Raw genomic sequence first — 20984 nt, 5'->3', positions numbered from 1 at the left:
TATTTTTTAAATCCCCAGGTCAAAATGTGTTGAAAAACAAATCTTCCCAAACGCTTTCTTTGGTAGGTAGGAAATCATTTCTCTTCCCTGGGACTCTGACCACTGACTTATCCCCCTCCTCCCAGCCACACCATACAATTCCCCACTCACTCCCTACTCCAACCAGCCCTCTATCCTTGCATATCTGCAGTTTGAGGAGGGTAATGGCAAATGTCAAATCAACCAACCCACACCTGTTTGGCTAAGCACTGTCTCTGTGCCTGACACTGTCCCCAGGGAGCTGGGGAGTTCTTCATGGCAACTGAGTCACAATCCTGGCCCTGTCCCATTCCCCCAGGACCAGCTCAGGGACAACTGCAATGCCAGACATCTCCTTGACTTGCTCATCATTGCCACTGTCTGCCGGGACATATGTATTCTCCCACACAGAGGAAGCCTTCCCATTCCTCAGCTTAATTGCCTTCTACTTGCCTTCTCTGGCTATCAATGTCAATCACTCAGAACAATCTGTCACCCCAGGCCCTCCTCCACCTGCAGGATCTCTAAGTGGTCATGGGGTTCCAAGATGTGGAGCTACACACCTACCCCCAGTCAGACATAGGCCCCATTCAGTGGTCACCCCCAAGCTCATTCCCACCACTTCCCACTGGGACTGACAGCATCATCTCAGCAGAGGTGAAGGCAGCACATTCCCACCTTCCACTGAGAAAACCAGAGGCTCCCCAGGCTCCACCCTGGGTAACGGGATGGACATTCAGACAGCTGTACCCCACTGATACTCGCTCGAGGCCTTTCACACAGTTTAACCCAATGACTTTGGACAGATGTTCTTCTATAAGGAAAGAGACTCACAATGCCTGAGCACCTACCATGTGCTGAATAGCATGGTAGGAGCTTCAGACAGGCTATGACATTTCATTCTTAAATAACACTAGGGAGAAAAATAGTTTCATTATTCTAGAGATGGGAAAGCTGAAGCTCAGAGATGCTTCTACTTTCAGCGTCCGTAAGAATCACCTGTGGAGCTTGTAATAAATGCTGACTCCCAGCCCCACCCCAAAGAAGCTCTAATTCATTTCTACCCTCACTGCCCCTTACCAATCCTCTAATATAGATACCAGGGTTACTGTCTCTCCACAAAAGAACCAGATGCAAACCCTAATACTAACATGTGGGAATCCTCTCCACTGGAGGGGGGATATAGACAGGGAATGTAAATCAAATGTGTCAATCAATGGTACATAAAGAAACCTGTTTTTGTTTTGTTTTGTTTTTTGAGACAGAGTCTCACTCTGTCACCCAGACTGAAGTGCAGTGGTGGAATCTCAGCTCACTGTAACCTCTGCCTCCCAGGTTCACATGATTCTCATGCCTCAGCCTCCCGAGTGGCTGGAATTACAGGCGTGCATCACCATACCCAACTAATTTTTTTTGTTTTTGTATTTTTAGTGGAGACGGGATTTCACCATATTGGACAGGCTGGTCTTGAACTCTTGACCTAAAGTGATCCACCTGCCTCAGCCTCCCAAAGTGCTGGGATTACAGGCGTGAGCCATGACACCCCTCCAGAATCCTGTTCATCTTCTCTCTGGTTGGACACAGCCACACAGGGCTTCCGAGATGAGAAACAGTTTCTTTGATATTTAGCACCAACCATTTACTGCCAAGTTTCCTTTTAAAGACAAGTCTCAACAAGAAAGCACAGTTCTTCCTCCCTCTGGCTACCCTGACCTTAGGCGATCTCCCCAAAGAGAACCAACCACAGCTCTTCTGTCAACCAGGCCACATTTCACTTTAGGAAGGGGCTTCCTTTATAGGAGTAGCAGTGATAATAGCTAATTCCTATATAGCATGTACAATTTGCCAGATACTGTTCTAAGTTGATAGGTACAGTCATTGTCCCCATCTTACAGATGAAGAAACATCTAAAGACACAGACAGATTCAAGTGACCAGCCCAAGCTAAAAGCAGAGTGAGGATTTCAACCCAGGCACTCTGATCCCAGAATCCATGTTTTGTAAACACTATGTGGCACCACCCTATAGACAAAGGAATTCAGGGAGCCCCTTAGGGCATAGCTCCCATATACCACGCACCTGAAGCCAAGCTACTTGAAGGATTTTATCCAAGGTCTGTCCCTACTCCTTAACTCAGAACTAACTCTGAGACCCGAACAGGCACACAGGTACCATGGACCTCACTCCTAATCCCCGGCTCCTTCACATTTTCTGCATTGGCCTCTCCTGCTTCAGGCCACTCACTGCTCTGCTCCATGGCTGCCTGGCCTTCCTCATTCACCCTCTGAAGCTCCCCAGCCCCAGGCACCCATATTGGAACTGTCCAGCATTCCTCTCCCGTACTGGGCACTGCTGGAGGGCAGAAACAGTGAGCTTCACTTCTCTCCGCAGCACCCAATATCTGGCATAGAGTAGCTGCTTAATTGGAGTCTGGTGACTGAACAGATAATTCCTTGATCAAAAGCCATCCAGCCTCCAATTAAACTGCCCCAATAAGGTGCCCACCACCCCTCAAGATGGTCAACTCATTCCATCTGTGGACAGGTACAGACAGCTCAATTTGCAAGTGGAGAGGATATGATTGTTGCAAAGGTGATTGAATTAACCTAAACCATTGCTCTGGCTCCCCTCTTCGCGAGAAGAGGACGATCTCATCTCCCACCTCACCCAGTGGGAGAGAACACAGGAGGCTGTGCAGCCAGGGGCCTTGGTACAGGGCTGGAATGGAATCTCTGGCCCCTCCATCCCCCAAGCATGCTGTCCCCCTTCCCTGCACCATAGAGTGTGATGCAGGAAGTCACAAGACATAGCCAGCAGCCCCAGGAAGAGACTGCACACGAACTCCAAGCTGTCAGACCTCAAGAGGGCGAGGCTCTGTCTTGGCAAAAAAGCCCCTGAGAAACCCTGAGAAAACTGGCTGTGATGCTGGAAATGCTCTTCTGGCAGGGCCTGAAAGAGACAGCCTGGCTCTAAGCAGGCTTAAGAAGCTCATCAGCCCCTAAGCTAAGGTCAGCTGACATCTGTTGGGGGAGAGGGTGCCTCTCCGGCTTGAGGAGGTCCACTCCCCCAGAGCACCAGGGACTGGCTCACAGTTCTGCCTGGGGACTATCCACCACCCATCACTCTTCTACCCTGTCTTTCTGAGGGAGGCCCAAGGGGGCTTCTGCCTCACAGTCATCAGGGAAGATGCAGGCAGAGAACTACTTTTGAGGGATAGACCCTAGAGGGAGGAATCAGTAGACAGGGAGTTAGCCGGGCATGGCAGTGCACACCTGTAGTCCCAGCTACTCAGGAGGCTGAGGCGGGGGGATTGCTTGAGCCCAGGAGTTTGAGGTTACAGTAAGCTGAGATGGTACCACTGCACCCCAGCCTGGGCAATAGAACAAAACCTCAACTCTTAAAGAAAAAAAAAAAAGGAATAGAAAGAGTGATGATGAGAGCCACAGGGCACCATGTACCATGGTAGAAACTGCATAGAATTTGGAGCCAAGAAGACTTGAGTTCAAGTCTCAAACGCCTCGGTGATGCTGGGGCCTTGGAAAGATCTATTAACCACCACTCCCTGCCCCCACCAGCCTCAAATGCCTGATCTGTAAAATGAGGACAATCAAAATATCTGCCTCTACAACAAATGCATTTTTCAACTAGAAAGCACCACGAAGATTATTGTTGACACCTATGACCTGAGACGTGCCAGACAATGCATTTGTCCTTTAGTGGTCAGAGCCGATAACCAGGTGGCTGCACAGATTAAGCAGCAGACATCTGTGCAGCCTTCTAACTGCCCAGGAAAGAGGTAAACCTGGTTTTACCTCTTTCTCAGGATTTCACCCCTAACTCAGACTCACCCACTGTTAATATTTTGCCCTATTTGCTCTGTCATCACTCCTTCCCCCCAACATAATTTTCCCCCACATCGCACAACTTAACTACTTAAGAGCAAATAACCTCAGTGTGTATTTCCAAGAATAAGGGTATCCTTTAAGTACCAGAATAGTCGGGTTTTTTTTTTTGTTTTTTTGTTTTTTGGTTTTTTTGTTTTTTGGTTTTTTTTGCGACAGAGTTTCACTCTTGTTGCCTAGACTGGAGTAGTGCAATGGGGCAGTCTCGTCTCACTGCAACCTCCCTCTCCCGGGTTCAAGCAATTATCCTGCCTCTGTCTCCTGAGTAGCTGAGATTACAGGCATGCACCACCACGCCCGGCTAATTTTGTATTTTTAGTAGAGATGAGGTTTCTCCGTGTTGGTCAGGCTGGTCTCGAACTCCGGACCTCAGGTGATCCACTCACTTTGGTATCCCAAAGTGCTGGGATTACAGGCATAAGCCACTGCGCCCAGCCCAAGGCTGTGCAGTTTTTATTGGTCTAAACCAACTTGTGAGTTGAGTTCTACAGTTTGCATGCCCCTGACCCTGGCAATCCTAGTTCAAGGGCACCAGACTTCTGCAGCCACTGAATGCAGTTAGGACTCAGAAGTCATGTCTTCACTCCGCCTCATAGCTGTGTAGATGTACAGAAGAGGAACTCACATTTATTGGGCATTTACAATGTAACAGTAAATGTGGCACTACTACTTGCTAACCCCTTTCCATCAATTAACTCACATAATCCTCACATTTAACCCCATTTTACTGGTGAGGAAGTAAGGCTTAAAGAGAGTAGGTAACCTGCCAAGGTTAGGGAGCTATACAGGGTGGAGCTGAATTAGAGATTAGGTAGTCTGACTCCAAAGTCCACACACTTGGCTACCGTCTCTTTACACATGCTGTCACCCACATCAAAAGCTCTTTTCATACATTTTTCTGCATGATGAAGTTGCCTAGTTGTGCTTTGGGCTTCAACAAAAACCAGCCCTGCTGCCCAGGCCGGTATCCCGAAGAGTGTGAGGAGGCTGAATGAGAGAGAGAAGTGATCCAGCACAACTCACAACTCCGTACAAGCAAAAGACAATCCAACGTTACCACAGCTGCTGATGTTTTCCTTAAGTCCTCCTGTACATCCTGTTTGGAGATGTAGGGCCCAGAGAGGCTGAAAAGCCAACAAGGAGTCTCCCCACCCTCCTCTGTCACCTAAGACTTAACAGGGGGATCTGGCATTCCTCTGCCGGTACACATTCCTGTTTAGAACACAAAGCAATAAACATGATGCATCTGGCCAAAGTATTGATTTGAAAGGAAGATATGAGAAAGGATTCCATAATGAATTAAATAGAGGGTAAAGTCTCAATTTTAGTCTGTCAATGAATTTTTGGACAGAACCAACATTTAATGGCACTTCTTGCATCTAGTCTCCTAGGTGAGTTGGCCTTCATTCTCTTCTGCCATTAGACCTAAGGCTGAAAAGTCTGAGAAGCCTGGATATGAGGAACAATATATCCAGGCCTCTCCCTTGAACTTTGAAGAAGCTCAGCTAATGCAGTATACACCTTTTTTCTTTTCTTTTCTTTTCTTTCTTTCTTTTTTTTTTTTTTTTTTTTTTTTTTTTTTTTTTTTGAGACGGAGTCTCGCTCTGTCACCCAGGCTGGAGTGCAGTGGCCGGATCTCAGCTCACTGCAAGCTCCGCCTCCCGGGTTTACGCCATTCTCCTGCCTCAGCCTCCCGAGTAGCTGGGACTACAGGCACTCGCCACCTCGCCCGGCTAGTTTTTTTTGTATTTTTTTAGTAGAGACGGGGTTTCACCGTGTTAGCCAGGATGGTCTCGATCTCCTGACCTCGTGATCCGCCCGTCTTGGCCTCCCAAAGTGCTGGGATTACAGGCTTGAGCCACCGCGCCCAGCTCTTTTTTTTTTTTTAGACATTGTTTCACTCTTGTCGCCCAGGCTGGAGTGCAATGGTGCAATCTCAGCTCACTATAACCTCTGCCACCTGGGTTCAAGTGATTCTCCTACCTCAGCCTCCCAAGTAGCTGGGATTACAGGCACACACCACCACACCTGGCTAATTTTTGTATATTTAGTAGAGATGTTGTTTCACTACATTGGCCAAGCTGGTCTTGAACTCCTGACTTCAGGTGATCTGCCCGCCTCGGCCTCCCGAAGTGCTGGGATTACAAGCGTGAGCCACTGTGCCCAGCCCAGTATACAACTTTAGAGAAGTCACTTTAACCCTCTGAGCCCAAATTCCCACACTAAAAAAATGCTATAATTATGGGACAAACCAGAGAATGTTCGTGAAATACTCTGTAAACGATAAAAACATTAACTCAAAATATTTCTCATTTCAGAATTGAAAAGCAAATGTTTTGACAGCCATTTAAAAACAACAGGCAAATATAACCATATTCCTCTGTGTTTTTCCCTCTGCCAATATTTACTTAAGACACCTGCCAGTTTACTGAGATGCTGCTGTCTTACACTGAGCAAAGAGATTCAAACCTGCGCTGTGCTGTCCACTGAAGATAGAAAACAAGAGCAGGCACTTCACTGAATTGCCAAATATTCCACATATTGAGGCTGAAAAGCCAACAAGCAGTCTTCCTGCAGTCCTCTGTCACCTCAGACTTAACAGGGGGTAAACTGGCATCTCCGTGCCCCTGCATATGTTTCTGTTTAAAGTGCTGTCTTAATCTTTTTCCAAAGTTCTCAATTTAGGAAGCACCAAACTTACTCCCATAGACATCAAAAGAGAATAGAGGCTGGGCACGGTGGCTCACGCCTGTAATCCCAGCACTTCGGGAGGCCAAGGAGGGGGATTACTTGAGGTCAGGAGTTTGAGATCAGCCTGGCCAACATGGTGAAACCCCATCTCTCCTAAAGATACAAAAATTAGCCAGACATGGTGGTGGGTGTCTGTAATCCCAGCTACTCAGGAAGCTGAGGCAGGAGAATCGCTTGAACCCAGGAGGCGGAGGTTGCAGTGAGCTGAGATCACACCACTGCAGTCCAGCCTAGGTGACAGAGCAAACCTCTGTCTCAAAAAAAAAAAAAAGAGAGAGAGAAAGAATAGAGAGGGTGCCATCAAGGCACAAGAAACGTACACCCACCCTCATCATATGAGGTGGCAAAAAAAAACACCTCTCCCCAACACAGCATCTGTCCTGTATCTAAAACACACTCCTCTCTTGGGTAAAGAGCCTTAAGAAGCAATAGCAACCATTTTTCTTAAAGAGGTTTTCTTAAAGAAGTTTCTTTTTGGAGATGTGGTACAAATTATGGCTCCTAATCCTTCCTTTTGCTTTCTAAACAACACTCACTGTTTTTCCTTTCCCACAGAACCTAACGTTTAAATCTGTGAACCTGTTTTTACCCTTGAAAACACAACCAGGAAGGGAAATATAAAGCATGGGATTTTGCCAAAACTTGCCAGGTTGGGAGAACCTTTCTTAACCTTCAATGAGGGGGTTCAGAATTTCTATTTTAATATATATGTAAGCTGCTAGTTTGCCAGAAATTCTTTGTGGGCCTATTACTCCCAGTTTTGAAATAAAGTTTCTGGGACTGCTGTTCCCAGCAACACCTCAATAAGAAAGATGACAAATAAGACTGGGCATGGTGGCTCATGCCTGTAATCCCAGCACTTTGGGAAGCCAAGGTGGGTGGATAGCCTGAGGTCAGGAGTTCAAGACTAGCCTGACCAACATGTGAAACCCCGTCTCTACTAAATTACCTGGGCATGGTGGTGGACACCTGTAATCCCAGCTACGAGGGAGGCAGAGGTTGCAGTGAGCCGAGATCACACCATTGCACTCCAGCCTGGGCAACAAGAATGAAATTCCATCTATTAAAAAAAAAAAAAAAAAAAAAAAAAACGGCTGGGCACGGGGGCTGACGCCTGTAATCCCAGTACTTTGGGAGGACAAGGCAGGGGGATTGCCTGAGGTTAGGAGTTTGAGACCAGCTTGGCTAACATGGTGAAACCCCATCTGCACTAAAAATACAAAAAATAGCCGGGAGTGGTGGCACACACCTGTAGTCCCAGCTACTCGTGAGGCTGAGGTGGAAGAATCACTTGAACCCGGGAGACAGGGGTTGCAGTGAGCTGAGATCCCGCCACTACACTCCACCCTGGGTGACAGAGCAAGACTCTGTCACAAAAACAGAAAAAAAAAAGAAGATGACAAATAAGTGAATCAACAGGTTTGACATTCTACAAGATAAATTTCACTACCATGAAGTTCAACATTTATCTAGGGAGGAAAATATAGATGACAGGACAGACTCCTTCGTAGGGGTGGCCCAGAAGACTGTCAGCTGGGTGAGGGCATAATTAAGGGCAGCCTCCTGAGCCATCCAGTATTTACTGGCTTTCCTAAAGGCCTTCTAGGCCTGGTGTCTACAAGATCCCCACCTGAACATCTGTCACATTTGTTTCATCCTTCACTCTCCAACTCCCTTTAATTTCAGATTAAAAAATGGGTTGCTGAATACAAAACACACACCCTCGATACTTGGCATTATCTCCAGAGGCAACCTTCTGAAGGACTCATGCCTGGTCCCCACTCCCTGCCTCAGAGGGCCAGGTTCTTAACTGCCCACTCCCAGCCTCCTGGAGCCCTTAGCCCTGCCTGGGCGCCCTGCTCCTCCCCACTGCCCGGGGGGCATGGATACAGGTGCTTGTGCTCTATGGTGTCTTGGAGTGGGGTATGGTGGTGGCAATTCCTAGCATAGCATATGAGGTAAATGCACTGATATTCACATTTAAAACATTATATTCTACAAAATAGAACTATAACATTTATGCTAATAATTTAAACTTAATTTTTCTTTATGTAGAATGGCATTAAATAGCAAAAATAAAAAAAATTTTTTTTGAGACAGAGTTTTACTCTTGTTGCCTAGGGTGGAGTGCAATGGCGCAATCTTGGCTCACTGCAACCTCCACCTCCTGGGTTCAAGTGTTCCTCCTGGCTCAGCCTCCCAAGTAGCTGGGATTACAGGTGCCCACCACCATGCCCATAAATAGCAATTTTTTTAAAAAATGACGTCAAGGGAAAAACTACAGAATAACAAAATTTTATATTTTAGTATCTTTAAAGATGATTTATTTTTTATTTTTTATTTTTTTGAGACAGAGTCTCATTCTGTCACCCAGGCTGGAGTGCAGTGGCATGAGCTCAGTTCACGGCAACCTCCGCTTCCCAGGCTCAAGTGATCCTCCCACCTCAGCCTCCCTAGTAGCTGGGACTATAGCCATGCGCCATCACACCGGCTAAGTTTTGTATTTTTTGTAAAGATGGGGTTTTACCATGTTGCCCAGGCTAGTCTCAAACTCCTGAGCTCAAGCAATCCTCCTACTTTGGCCACTCAAAGTGCTGGGATTACCGGTGTGAACCACCACACCCGGCCTAAAGATATTCAGTTGGTGCAAAAGTAATTGCAGTTTTTACCATCAAAAGTAATGGCACTAACCACAATTACATTTGCACCAAGCTAATACTTTTTCCTTCTTTTTGAATAAGGAGCCTTGCATTTTCATTTTACACTTAGGCTCTGCAAATTATGTAGCCAGTCCTGTCGCTAGGACGTGCTTCAGGTCCTAGGGGAGGGGAAAGTTAGCCTTACTGCAAGCCTCAAAAGTGACTTTCCCAGAGTCTAGCTGTCCTCACTTAGGGACAGGTACCCACAAAGAGATAGTACCTACACAAGGTGGCTCCACACAACCCCAAAGCTAAAACTGAGAAACTTGAAGCTAGAAAGGGTCTTGTGCAGCAATTAGCTGGTTCCTGCCAGTACCCTTGTGCCAAGTCACAGAGGATGCCAAGGGCCCAGCAGCCAGAGAAGGAAGATAGCCTAGTCCAGTAGCCAATAGGTCCCAGTCGCAGATGCAGAGCAATAAGGATATGAGATGAAGACGCAGAGGAGGCCACTGAGCCTCCACTGGCCAGCTTTGAGCATTGTTCTCAACAGCAACTGACTGTATCCAAGAAGCCTGGGTCTAGGCACCAGCCTTGACAGGCCTGTTTGTGGCTGTTGAGCTTCTTTCACCTTACTCATTCTCCTCCACCCCAATCTCCTTCCCAGTAAGGAGTTTTCCAAGACCTGTAATACCTAGAAAACTCATTGGGTCTCTTTAAAACACTGCTTGCTCAAGATATATCAAGTGCCTACTCAGCTCCCAGCCCTGCGCTGGGTGCCTAAGTCTCAGAAGTGGGGAATAAGATGCCTGCCTTCAGGGAACAGCCTTGGCACAGGCAAGGTGGGTGAGCCCCTCTTCTCTGACATCTCCTCATTGCCTCACGACCTACTGAACATCTGCTGTAGGGGGAACACAATTCACAAGGTTCCATGAAACCACTGAAGAGCAGCCCAGTGTAATACTCTAACTCCCATGGTCTCTTCTAGAAACTTCTCCCTCATAGGTCCCATGTTTTAAAAAGCTGTGTCTGCCAAATTGTATTTACTAATAATCAATGTCTTCAATTTCTTACTAATCAGAGACATGTACCACCACTAATCAGCATAGGAGAGCAAGGGATACTGCCCTTCCAAAGTACCTCAGTCCCCAGAAAAAGCAAAGATGGGGTCTGGCCCCATGAGCCTTGGGGAAGCCTAACTCAGAGCAATGGCATATGGGCATCCATCTCCTTCAAGATGCATGGCCTGGGGTGGGAGCCACCACTACTACTGTGGCTATCACACGAGGGACTGAAGACTTATATTCTAGTCTCAGCTCAAACACTTCAGCAAAATCACTGAACCTTCATGGACCTGAGTTTCATCATCTGAAGAATGGGGATGATTCCTCCCCTCCTGCCTCCAGGGGCTGTTACAAAGATCAAATAAGAAAAGACACAAGGAAAAAACCATCTGCTCTAGGAATGTCCAGGATTACTGCAAGATTCTATGTCTGTAAAACAGAACTAGTAATAGTTGCTACCTCATCAAACTATTGTGAGAATTAAATCAATGATAGTTACAGAACAGTTCCTACCATTTTTCAAAGACTCAAAAAGATTAGGCTGTTACATAATTATTACTACTATTATTGCTACTTCTGTTAATGACACTATTATCAAAATTACTATTATACCTTGCTACCCAGCTGAGGGATTCATAGTAGAGAAGTGCTGGAGTACAAAAAGTCATTTATTTACTTATTTATTTAGAGACAGGGTCTCACTCTGTCGTCCAGGCTGGAGTACAGTATCACAATCATAGCTCATGGTAACCTCAGACTTCTGGGCTCAAGCAATCCTCACACTTAAGCCTCTCAAGTTGCTAGGATTACACGAGCATACCACCGTTAATTTTTTCATTTTTTGTACAGATGAGGTCTCTCTGTGTTGCCCAGGCTGATCCTAAACTCCTGGCCTCAAGTGATCCCCTTGCCTCTGCCTCCCAAAGTGCTGGAACTGCAGGCATGAGCCACTATACCCAGCCAAAAAAATCTTTTTAAAGGGGCTATCAACATCCTTTAGTCTAGAACTGGGAGAATCAGCAGTAGATTTCTTATATATTTTGTCCCTCATTAATGCAAAACTGAACAAAAAGTACAGAAATCAAAACTAAAATTCACCTGCCTAAGCTCAAGCTTTTCTGCTTCAAGAAAGGGATTCTGAGGCTAGGTGCAGTGACTCATGCCTATAATCCCAGCACTTTGGGAGGCTGAGGCAGGCGGATCACTTGAGGTCAGGAGTTTGAGACTAGCCTGGCCAACATGGTGAAACCCCGTCTCTACTAAAAATGCAAAAATTAGCCAGTCGTGGTGGTGCACACCTGTAGTCCCAGCTACTTTGGGGGTGGCCGAGGCATGAGACTCACTTGAACCCAAGAGGCAGAGGTTGCAGTGAGCTGAGATCATGCCACTGCACTACAGCCTGGGTGACAGAGCAATGCTGTCTTTAAAAAAAAAAAAAAAAAAAAAAAAAAAGACAGAAAGAAAGAAAAGAAATGGACTCTGGAGAGTATTAAAACATTTGCTGGCCAGTCATGGTGGCCTGCATCTGTAGTTCCAGCTACTTGGGAGGCTGAAGTGAGAGGATCACTTGGCCCCAGGAGTTCAAGGCTGCAGTGAGCTATGACTGCACCACTGTATTCCAGACTAGGAGACAGAGGAAGATTCTGTTTCTTACAATTTTTTCAAAAATTAAAATTTTTTAATCTGCTAAATATGAGGAACAACTGAATACATCCTGTAAAAACTCACACAACTTTCCTGTGCAAGGATCCATTAGGAAAAATAAAATCAGCTGTGTCAATGCTTTGTCCCTCTCACTCTATGAGCCAGTTACAGGAGGCTCCTGCCCTCAACACAAAAATCAAACATTCAGAAATGCTCACGGCAAAGCTAAGAAATCAGACAAACATTTGTCAGGAAAACATTTTTTTATGTGGGGGGCGGGGGATGAGGGAGAGAACAATTACTCCCAAAACCCTTAAGTCTCTCAAAAAATTGTTACAGAAGGAGGTCCAAAGTACAATCATCTGCCACAGGGCCCTGCCTTTGAGGGTAGGGAACACTGTCACACATTGCTTTCCCTAGGCCTGGAAGATCCAAGGCCCTGGGGGCATGGGAGCTCACTGTAGGAAAATCATTAGGGACCTCACAGACAAGTTACCATGGAAGAGTCAGCAAAGGTGTGGAAGGCTGTGCTCCAGCCTCCACAGTCCCACACATGGCCTCACACACCCAGTCCAAGGTTGCACCTGGTACTTTGGAACACTTGCAGCCCTTCCTCCTGTCAAATGAATGATGGGCCCTGCCCCTGGATGAGGCCAGTGAGATGCAAGCCATGGATCTCATCCCTCTTACCTTCTTAAAAACACTGCTCCAGCAACTGCCCACTCTCTTTCCTGCAGCATCGACTTCTCCCTCTCCATGGGATCATTCCCATCAAAACAAAACATGCTGTACAATCTTCCACTAAAAAAAAGAAAGGAAAACCCTCCCTCAAACCCACATCCTCTCCAGTTACCAGCTAATGTCTCAAGGCCACTTTGCAACAAAACTACCTGGAAGATTTGCCTAACTGACTCCCTGTCTTCACCCCGTATTTTATCTTCCACCTACTCCAGTCAGCTTTTGTCCTTTAAGACTTCTGTGACCCTGCATTCTCCTGGGGTTTCTCCCACCTTCTCAGTCCTTTTCAGTCTCCTTGCTGGCTTCACCTCTCTCCCCTCTAAACACTGCTTTGACCACCCAAAGGCTCAGAACATCGGTCTTCCGTCTGTACTCTCTTCCGAGGGGATTTCATCTAATCCCATGGTCTCGAATAACATATATTATGCCCAGTGGGTCTCTTCCATCCTCTCTCCCCACCAAGCTTCAGATCACACTCTCTGACATACTCATATCTCAAATGTAAGATGGCAAAACAAGATCTCATGATTCTCCTCCACCCCAAACCGGCTCTTCCCATCTCAACAATATGAATGCTATCCAGTCAGGTGCTCGAGCCCTGAGGAGTCATCTTTGCCTCTTCTCTTTCTCTCACAGACTTTATTCAGTCCATCATGAAGGCATGAAGAGCCTACTTCCTAAACATAGCCTGAATGTGACCACTACTGTGCTACCACCCTCAGGCAAGCCACTGCTAACTCCTGCATGGACAAGGGCAACAGCCTCAGCTGCTCTCCTGCCTCCCCCTGCAGTGACCACCTACAATCCAATCTCCTCACAGTGATCGTTCTAAAAACACAAACCGAATCATGCCACTTCCCTGCTCAAAACCCTCCAATGACGTTTCACTGGACTTAGAATAAAGTAAGAAAATTCCTCACCCTGGCTCACAAAGCTTTGCAGCACTTACCTCTCTCCTACCTGTGACCTCTCCTCATGCCACTTTCTCCCTTGTGCACCACATTCCAGCTACTTGGCCTTCCTGCTCCTTAAACTCCAAGCTCTTTTCTGCCTTAAGCCCTTGCCCTGGCTGTTCGCTCTTCCCGAAATGCTTTGCCAACTCATCATCACATGATGTCTCCTTCTTGTCATTCAAATTTTACTTTAAACGTTGCCTATTCAGAAACACCATCCCGATCTCCCAGTACAACCAAGCCACCCAGTCACTCCATATCACATCACCTTATTTTAACTTTCTGCACAGTAGTAACCACGATCTGATATTATTATTCGTGTTTTTTACTTATTTTCTACTCCCTTCCCTCTCCTATTAGATTGCAAGCTCCATGAGCACTTTGTCTGTTTTTTGTTCCCAATGCCTAGAACAACGTGTGAACGTGTGGCACACAGGATAATTGTAATAATACCAACTGATGCAGTTATGAGCCAGAGAGGCCCACTGATAGCAAGATTCTGATGGCCCCAGCCAACTCCCCAACTTCACACACACACATACGAGGCAGGGCAACAGAACCGCAGCAAGGCCCTATCCTCAGGTCTGTAAATCTCACCCATTAGTATTTTCAACTATTGTGCAAGAACCCAAACCAGAAAAGGAGGTTCCGGGGTTTTCTTGAAATAAGCCGCTTTACTCCTAACAGTAGTAGTTCTGACTCATAGTCGCCGAAGTACACCCAGTACTAGTCAGACCACCATCCAGACCTTTAGCGAGTTGATTCATTCAGTGAACAAACATTTACCGAGTGCCTACTCTCCGTCGGGCACTGGGGCAAGAGGTCAAAGGCAGTTTCTGGTCTCCCGGAGCTCAGCAGGCAGAGGGAAACACGCTGCAACACAGGCTGCCGCCGGAGTGGGAAAGCAAAGCCAGTACTGGCATAGGAGCCTGACCCGCGCCTTCACTTACTGCGCCCCAATCAGACATGGACTGATCCTACAGACCCAGGGTAACCTGGCTGGTGCGCCAACGCTCCGGGGTTTTTGCGGAAAAGTTGCCCCTGGACTAACCCAGGCACCAGCTATAGCCCGGTTCAGCTCCGGCCGAAGAGACGCGGAGCGCTCGAGGAACGTCATTGGTTGACCAGTTCCCCTCCCCACCCCCTCCCTCCCCGCAGGCCCGCGCAGTGGATGGAGGCCGGGGGCGAGGTTCCGACTCTCCGCGACCATCCCAGAGACTGTGGCCGGAGAAGGGGGTCCTCCTAAGCGAGATTCCCCTAGTCTCTCCCTCTCCCCACTCCAACCCCGCAGGAAGCCCACACCAGGACAGAACTCCTCGTTCTACTCCCCCAACCCGAGCCCATCCCGGTCCCGGCACCCGCCTCTCCCGGCGGGGCGCAGCCCAAGACCCCAGAGGGCAGGCGTGCCCAGCCCTCACACCAGCACCCGAATGCAGCCGGATTGCAAGGTCCAGGGCGCAGAGTCTGCGGCCCCTTCCCCCCTCCGCCCAGGTCCCCACCGTAGATGCGGCCCCCACCGCCTCCCTCTCTGAGGCCGCCAAACAACTCCGGCACACAAAACCCTGAGTGCGGCCGCGGCGCAGCGCGCGCCAACGAGCCCGGGCCGGCGGGAGCAGAGGGAGGGCGGGGCGCCCGGCGGGAACCTGGAGGGACCCTCGCGGCACAGGTGCGAGCGCGGCGGCCCCACTCACTCACTCGATGAAGTAGCTGGCGCCCTCCTCCGTGAAGCCTTCCTCCCAGCCGCGGGGCAGGTCTGCGGAAACGCCAGAAAAGTCCGGTCAAACTTGGGCAGCCGCGGCGCGCGCCCCCCACCCGCCGGCCCGGCGCCCACCTGAGCGGATCATGTGGCCCGAGTTGACGGGCTCCCCGGTGCGCGGGTGCAGCCAGGTCGTGCGGCGGAGCTGGTCACTGCGGGCAGAGAGGTGCACCTGTTAGCGCCGCCACAGCCCGTGGGGCGCCCGCCCTGCCCCCGCCCCGCGCCCCTACCTCCGCGCCCCCACCCGCGTCCCCGCGTCCTCGCGCCGCACTTGATGAAGAAGACACGGCCGTCCCGGCACACCCCGTAGGACCAGTGCTCAGGTAAAGTGTCCCGCCCGACCGTCGCCGCCGCCATGTTCGCCGAGCGCGGAGCCGCCGCGGGGTGGGGAGGAGGGGGCGGGGGCGGGGGCGCGGGCGGGGGTGGAGGCGGTGGTGGGGGCTCGGCCTGCGCGTGGCCCGGCTGTGCCGCGAGGCGCTCCATGCAGGCGCGGGCTCCTCGGGGAGCGACCGCCCGGCCGGGTCCTGGCTACCGGAGTTCGCCGCCTCACGGGCCGGCCCGGCGCGGTGCCCGCGGCCTTTGTCCTCACGCCTTCCCCGCCCCCAGCCTGCTGGTCCCGGCGCTCCCCTTTGCCCCCGAGGCCGGGAGACCCAGGCTGCCCGGGGGGCCGCTGGCGGGCGCGCCTGGCAGCTTCGGGGCGCACGGTTGGACCCGACCAACTCCGAAAACGGCGCGCGCCCGAACGCTCGGTAAACCCCGGCCGACCCGCACCACAGAACTTCCCGACCCGGGAACTCCGCTCGTGTGTGAACCAAGTTAACACTCAGGTTCCTGCCATATTCCCAGCCTCCGTCTCTTCCCCTGTAAGGTTAATCGAGTCTCCACGGGATTGTTGTGTAGATTAAATGAAGTAACAATCGCATAAAGTGCTTAACAGGACCCTGGCACATAGTAGGTGATCTATCAATGGCAGGCCAAGCACGATTTCATTTTCCCAAGTTTTCAGCTGGGATGTGAAACTGGAGGGAGCAGGGTTACCCCCACACACTCCTGAGGTTGCAGGGATTGCAGGCTCTTGCCTTCAGGTCCTGTTAAGTAACAGAGAGAAGGGGTGTTGAGGGCTCGGCAGCACGTCCATCTCTAGAAGAGCGGCGTCCAGGCGAGGCCTCTGGTGGGGCCTTGCAAAGCTCTTTGCAGTGGCAGTACCCTCTCATATTCGGGTCTTTACTACTGTCTTATCTTCTCGGGGAGCCCTCCCCGAGCCCTCTGCAAAGAAAATCCTTTCCCTTCTTCCCTCGCTATTTCATTACTGGTTTGCCTTTAATTGATATTCTTATTTGTGTTTGTCTTGTTTGTTATATATTAGTTCCAACATGTCAGCTGGATGAGAGAAGGGGCTTTGATCTACCTCATACACTGCCTTGTCTCCAACGCCTGGAACAGCGCCTGACTCATGTATGCATTATGCATTCAATAACTGCAGGATGGAGTGGGGCGCGGTGGCTCACACCTGTAATCCCATCACTCTGGGAGGTCGAGGCGGGTGAATCACTTGAGGTCAGGGGTTCTAGTCCAGCTTGGCCAACATGGTGAAACCCCGTCTCTACCAAAAAAATACAAAAGCTAGCCGGGCGTGGTGGCGGGCGCCTGTAATCCCAGCTATTCAGGAGACTGAGGCTGGAAAATCGCTTGAACCAGGGAGGCAGTGATTGCAGTGAGCCGAGATCGCGCCGCTGCACTGCAGCCTGGGCAACAGCGAGACTCTGTCTAAAAAAAAAAAAAAAAAAAAAAAAACCTGCAGGATAAGTGAATGAAACATACTCCACACTCAGACTCCCGGCCATACACACACACACGCACGCACACACACACACACTGAGCAAAGATAGAGCAGCATCTGGGCTCTGGCTATTGTCAGGCCCAGCCTTCCAGGGACATAGGCTGTGATTGATGGGAGGAGGCGCACCTGAAAGTGAGACTGTATGCCATGTGAGCACTAGTTATTCAGAAAGGTGCCCAGACAGGTGGAATTAGGCTGGACCCTGAAGGACTGGTTAGGTTTGACTGGGAAAAGAGCACTCCAGAGGGGAGGGATGGGAGAGCATGCACATAATTTTGGGAGGAGTGTGAGATGTTGAGGAGACCATAAAGGGGCCCTTCCTTGGGAACAGACAGTGGTGTTGGGGAAGGAGGCATTTATGAGTTAGAAGAGGGAGCTGTTTGAGAAGGACGAGGGACACCTGTCTGAGGGAGCCTCCTGCCTCTGAGGAGGTTGTTGAGCAAATGAAAACAGGAAAGTGGTGTATTTTCCTAGCTAAACATTGATTTTAAATAATAAATGGGCAAAGGATATGAGCACACAGTTAATAGAAAAGTAATACAGATAGCTTTTGAGCAAATGGAAAGATACTGAGCCACCTCATAATAGGAGAACTGAAACTTAAGATTAAGGTGAAATACTGTTTTTTTGGATGTCAGATTGGAAAAGATACACAGATTAGAAAAGATATTGGCTGGGCATGGTGGCTCACACCTGTAATCCCAGCACTTTGGGAGGCCAAGGTGGGTGGATCGCTTGCGATCAGGAGTTCGAGACCAACCTGGCCAACATAGTGCAACCTTGTCTCTACTAAAAACACAAAAATTAATTGGGCATGGTGGCGCATGCCTGTAATCCCAGCTACTTGGGAGGCTGAGGCAGGAGAATCACGTGAACCCAAGAGGTGGAGGTTTCAGTGAGCTGAGATCACTGCACTCCAGCCTGGGCCACAGAGTGAGACTCTGTCTCAAAAAAGAAAGAAAGAAAAGATATTGTAGAGAAAGACATTCTTGTTCATTGTTGATGGGACTTTAAAATGTTTGAGCCTCTTTGAAGGCAATTTGGCACAGCTATTCCAACCTGAATGTCTTTGACCTAGCAATTTCATGTCAGAAATCTATCCTACATTAGTGCTCACATGGGGCACAAATTCCAGTGTACTATTCACTGCAGCATTGTCAGTAATTACAAAGAACTGGAGATAACCTTAATGTTTATCAAAAAAAGAATGGTTGATTAAACTGGCACATTCCTCAACAACAACAGCAGCAGCAAAAAAGAATGCTATGCAGCTGTTAAAAAGCGTGAGCTAGATCCCTACGTACTGATATAGAATGGTCTGTAAGATATTAAATGGGCCAGTTGCAGTGGCTCATGCCTGTAATCCCAGTAATTTGGGAGGCTGAGACATGAGGATGGCTTGAGTCCAGGAATTCAAGACCAGCCTGGGCAACATGGCAAAACCCCATCTCTACAAAAGATACATTAGCCAGGCATGGTGGCACATACCTATAGTTCCAGCTACTTGGGAGGCTGAGGTGGGAGGATCACTTGAGCCCTGGAAGTTGAGGCTTCAGTGAGCCATGATTGGGCCACTACACTGTATTCTGGGTGACAGAGCAAGACACCATCTCTAAATAAATAAATAAACAAGTAAAAAATAAAGTGAAAAGGCAGGCTGCAGTACTGTGCATGTGATATGCTACTGTTAATATACAGATATAGTCCCTACACTGTCAAGAATGATGTAAAGTGATTGCCTCTGAGGAAGGAAACTCTAATAGGAATGGTAGGAGATTTACTTTACCTTGTTTCCCCTTTCATATTGTTTGATCTTTTTATCATTTAAAGCATATACATATAGATACATAGAATAATACAGTTCATTAATAGGTCCAACAAGAGATACCCTGAAATTATCTCAATAAGTGCCAAAATATGTAATCAATAAAACTCAATGCCTATCACTGATTTTCAAAATTATATGTTAGAAAGTAAAATAAATAATAATGACAAAACAGTATGCAAAGAAACTCTATGTCTCATACATTGCTAGTGGGATGTAAAATGATACAGCCACTCTGAAAAATAGTTTGGCAGTTTCTTTAAAAAGTAAACTCTTTTTTGAGCCAGTCTCATTCTGTCACCCAGGCTGGAGTGCAGTGGCACAATCTCAGCTCACTGCAACCTCTGTCTCCTGGGTTCAAGCAATTCTCCTGCCTCAGCCTCCCGAGTAGCTGGGATTACAGGCATTTGCCACCAAGCCCAGCTAATTTTTGTATTTTTAGCAGAGTCAGGGTTTTACTATGTTGGCCAGGCTGGTCTTGAATTCCTGACCTCAAATGATTCACCCACCTCAGCCTCCCAAAGTTCTGGGATTACAGGTGCAAGCCACTGCGCCCGGCCAAAAACTAAACACTTACCATATAACCCAGCATTCACACTCCTAGGCATTTATCCCAGAAAAAATAAAACATTTTTAAAAAACTTGTACATAATTATTCACAGCAGCTTTACTTATAATAGGCAAAAACTGGAAATAAGCAAATGTCCTATGATAGGTAAATTGTTAAACAACTGTGAGATATCTATAACATGGAATACAACTCAGTAATGAAAAGGAATTGATACATACCACTTGGACGGATCTCAAGACATTATGTTGAGAAATTTAAAAGGCCAATCTGAAAAGGTCTATAATGTTCTCAAAATACATCTTTTTTAAATGTAGAAATGAAGAACTGATTATTAGTGGTTGCCAGGAGTTAGGGATGGTGGTGGGGAGTGGGAGGATGTAACTCTAAGGGAATAGCATGAGGGAGATCTTTGTAGTGATGAAATAATTCTGTGTTTTTGTGGGGTTTTGTGTTTTGTTTTGTTTTTGAGACAGAGCCTCCTTCTGTCACCCAGACAGTGATACAATCTCAGCTTACTGCAACCTCCACTACCAGGTTTAAGCTATTCTCATGTCTCAGCTCCCCCAAGTAGCTGGGATTACAGGCACACACCACCACGCCTGGCTATTTTTTTTTTTTGTATTTTTAGTAGAGCCAGGGTTTCACCATGTTGGCCAGGCTGGTCTTGAATTCCTGGCATCAAGTGATCTGCTCTCCTTGGTCTCCCAACGTACTGGGATTACAGGCATGAGCCACTGCACCTGACCATAATTCTTTATCTTGACTGCAATCATAGTTACACACAAATTGACACATAAAATAACAGAAGTATTTAAACACATTGTATCAATGTCAGTTTCCTGGTTTTGATATTGTTCTGTAGTTAATTGAGATGTAACCATTGGGTGAAACCGAGTGAAGGGTAAACAGAGACTTCTCTATTTTTTTTTTTTTTTTTTTTTTTTTTTTTTTTTTGAGACGGAGTCTTGCTCTGTCGCCCAAGCTGGAGTGCAGTGGCGCAATCTCGGCTCACTGCAAGCTCCGCCTCCCGGGTTCACGCCATTCTCCTGCCTCAGCCTCCCGAGTAGCTGGGACTACAGGCGCCCGCCACTGCGCCCAGCTAATTTTTTCTATTTTTAGTAGAAACGGGGTTTCACCATGGTCTCGATCTCCTGACCTTGTGATCCGCCCGCCTCGGCCTCCCAAAGTGCTGGGATTACAGGCGTGAGCCACCGCGCCCGGCCGACTTCTCTATTAATCTTTGCAAATTCCTATGTCTATAATTATCTCAAAATTAAAAATTATTTT

The 20984-nt window shown here is 48.1% G+C and overlaps 1 protein-coding gene across 8 annotated transcripts in view; it reads right to left on the bottom strand.

Annotated features, from left to right (window-relative positions):
- The window catches only part of PLEKHA7 (pleckstrin homology domain containing A7), a 232926-nt gene extending 217084 nt beyond the window's left edge, over positions 1–15842 (bottom strand). For all 8 annotated transcript variants that reach the window (XM_050759314.1, XM_050759318.1, XM_050759316.1 and 5 more), the window contains exons 1-3: positions 15733–15842; positions 15537–15613; positions 15401–15458 (exon numbers count right to left, since the gene is read on the bottom strand). In XM_050759314.1, coding sequence (XP_050615271.1) covers positions 15401–15458; positions 15537–15613; positions 15733–15818 — 221 coding nt within the window. In that variant the 5' untranslated portion in view covers positions 15819–15842. The remainder of the gene's footprint in view (positions 1–15400; positions 15459–15536; positions 15614–15732) is intronic.
- Positions 15843–20984: the final 5142 nt, after the last annotated feature.

The sequence above is a fragment of the Macaca thibetana genome, chromosome 14, assembly GCF_024542745.1.
Source record: "Macaca thibetana thibetana isolate TM-01 chromosome 14, ASM2454274v1, whole genome shotgun sequence".
NCBI classification, from domain to species: domain Eukaryota; kingdom Metazoa; phylum Chordata; class Mammalia; order Primates; family Cercopithecidae; genus Macaca; species Macaca thibetana.
This window is presented reverse-complemented; position numbering and strand designations above follow the sequence as displayed.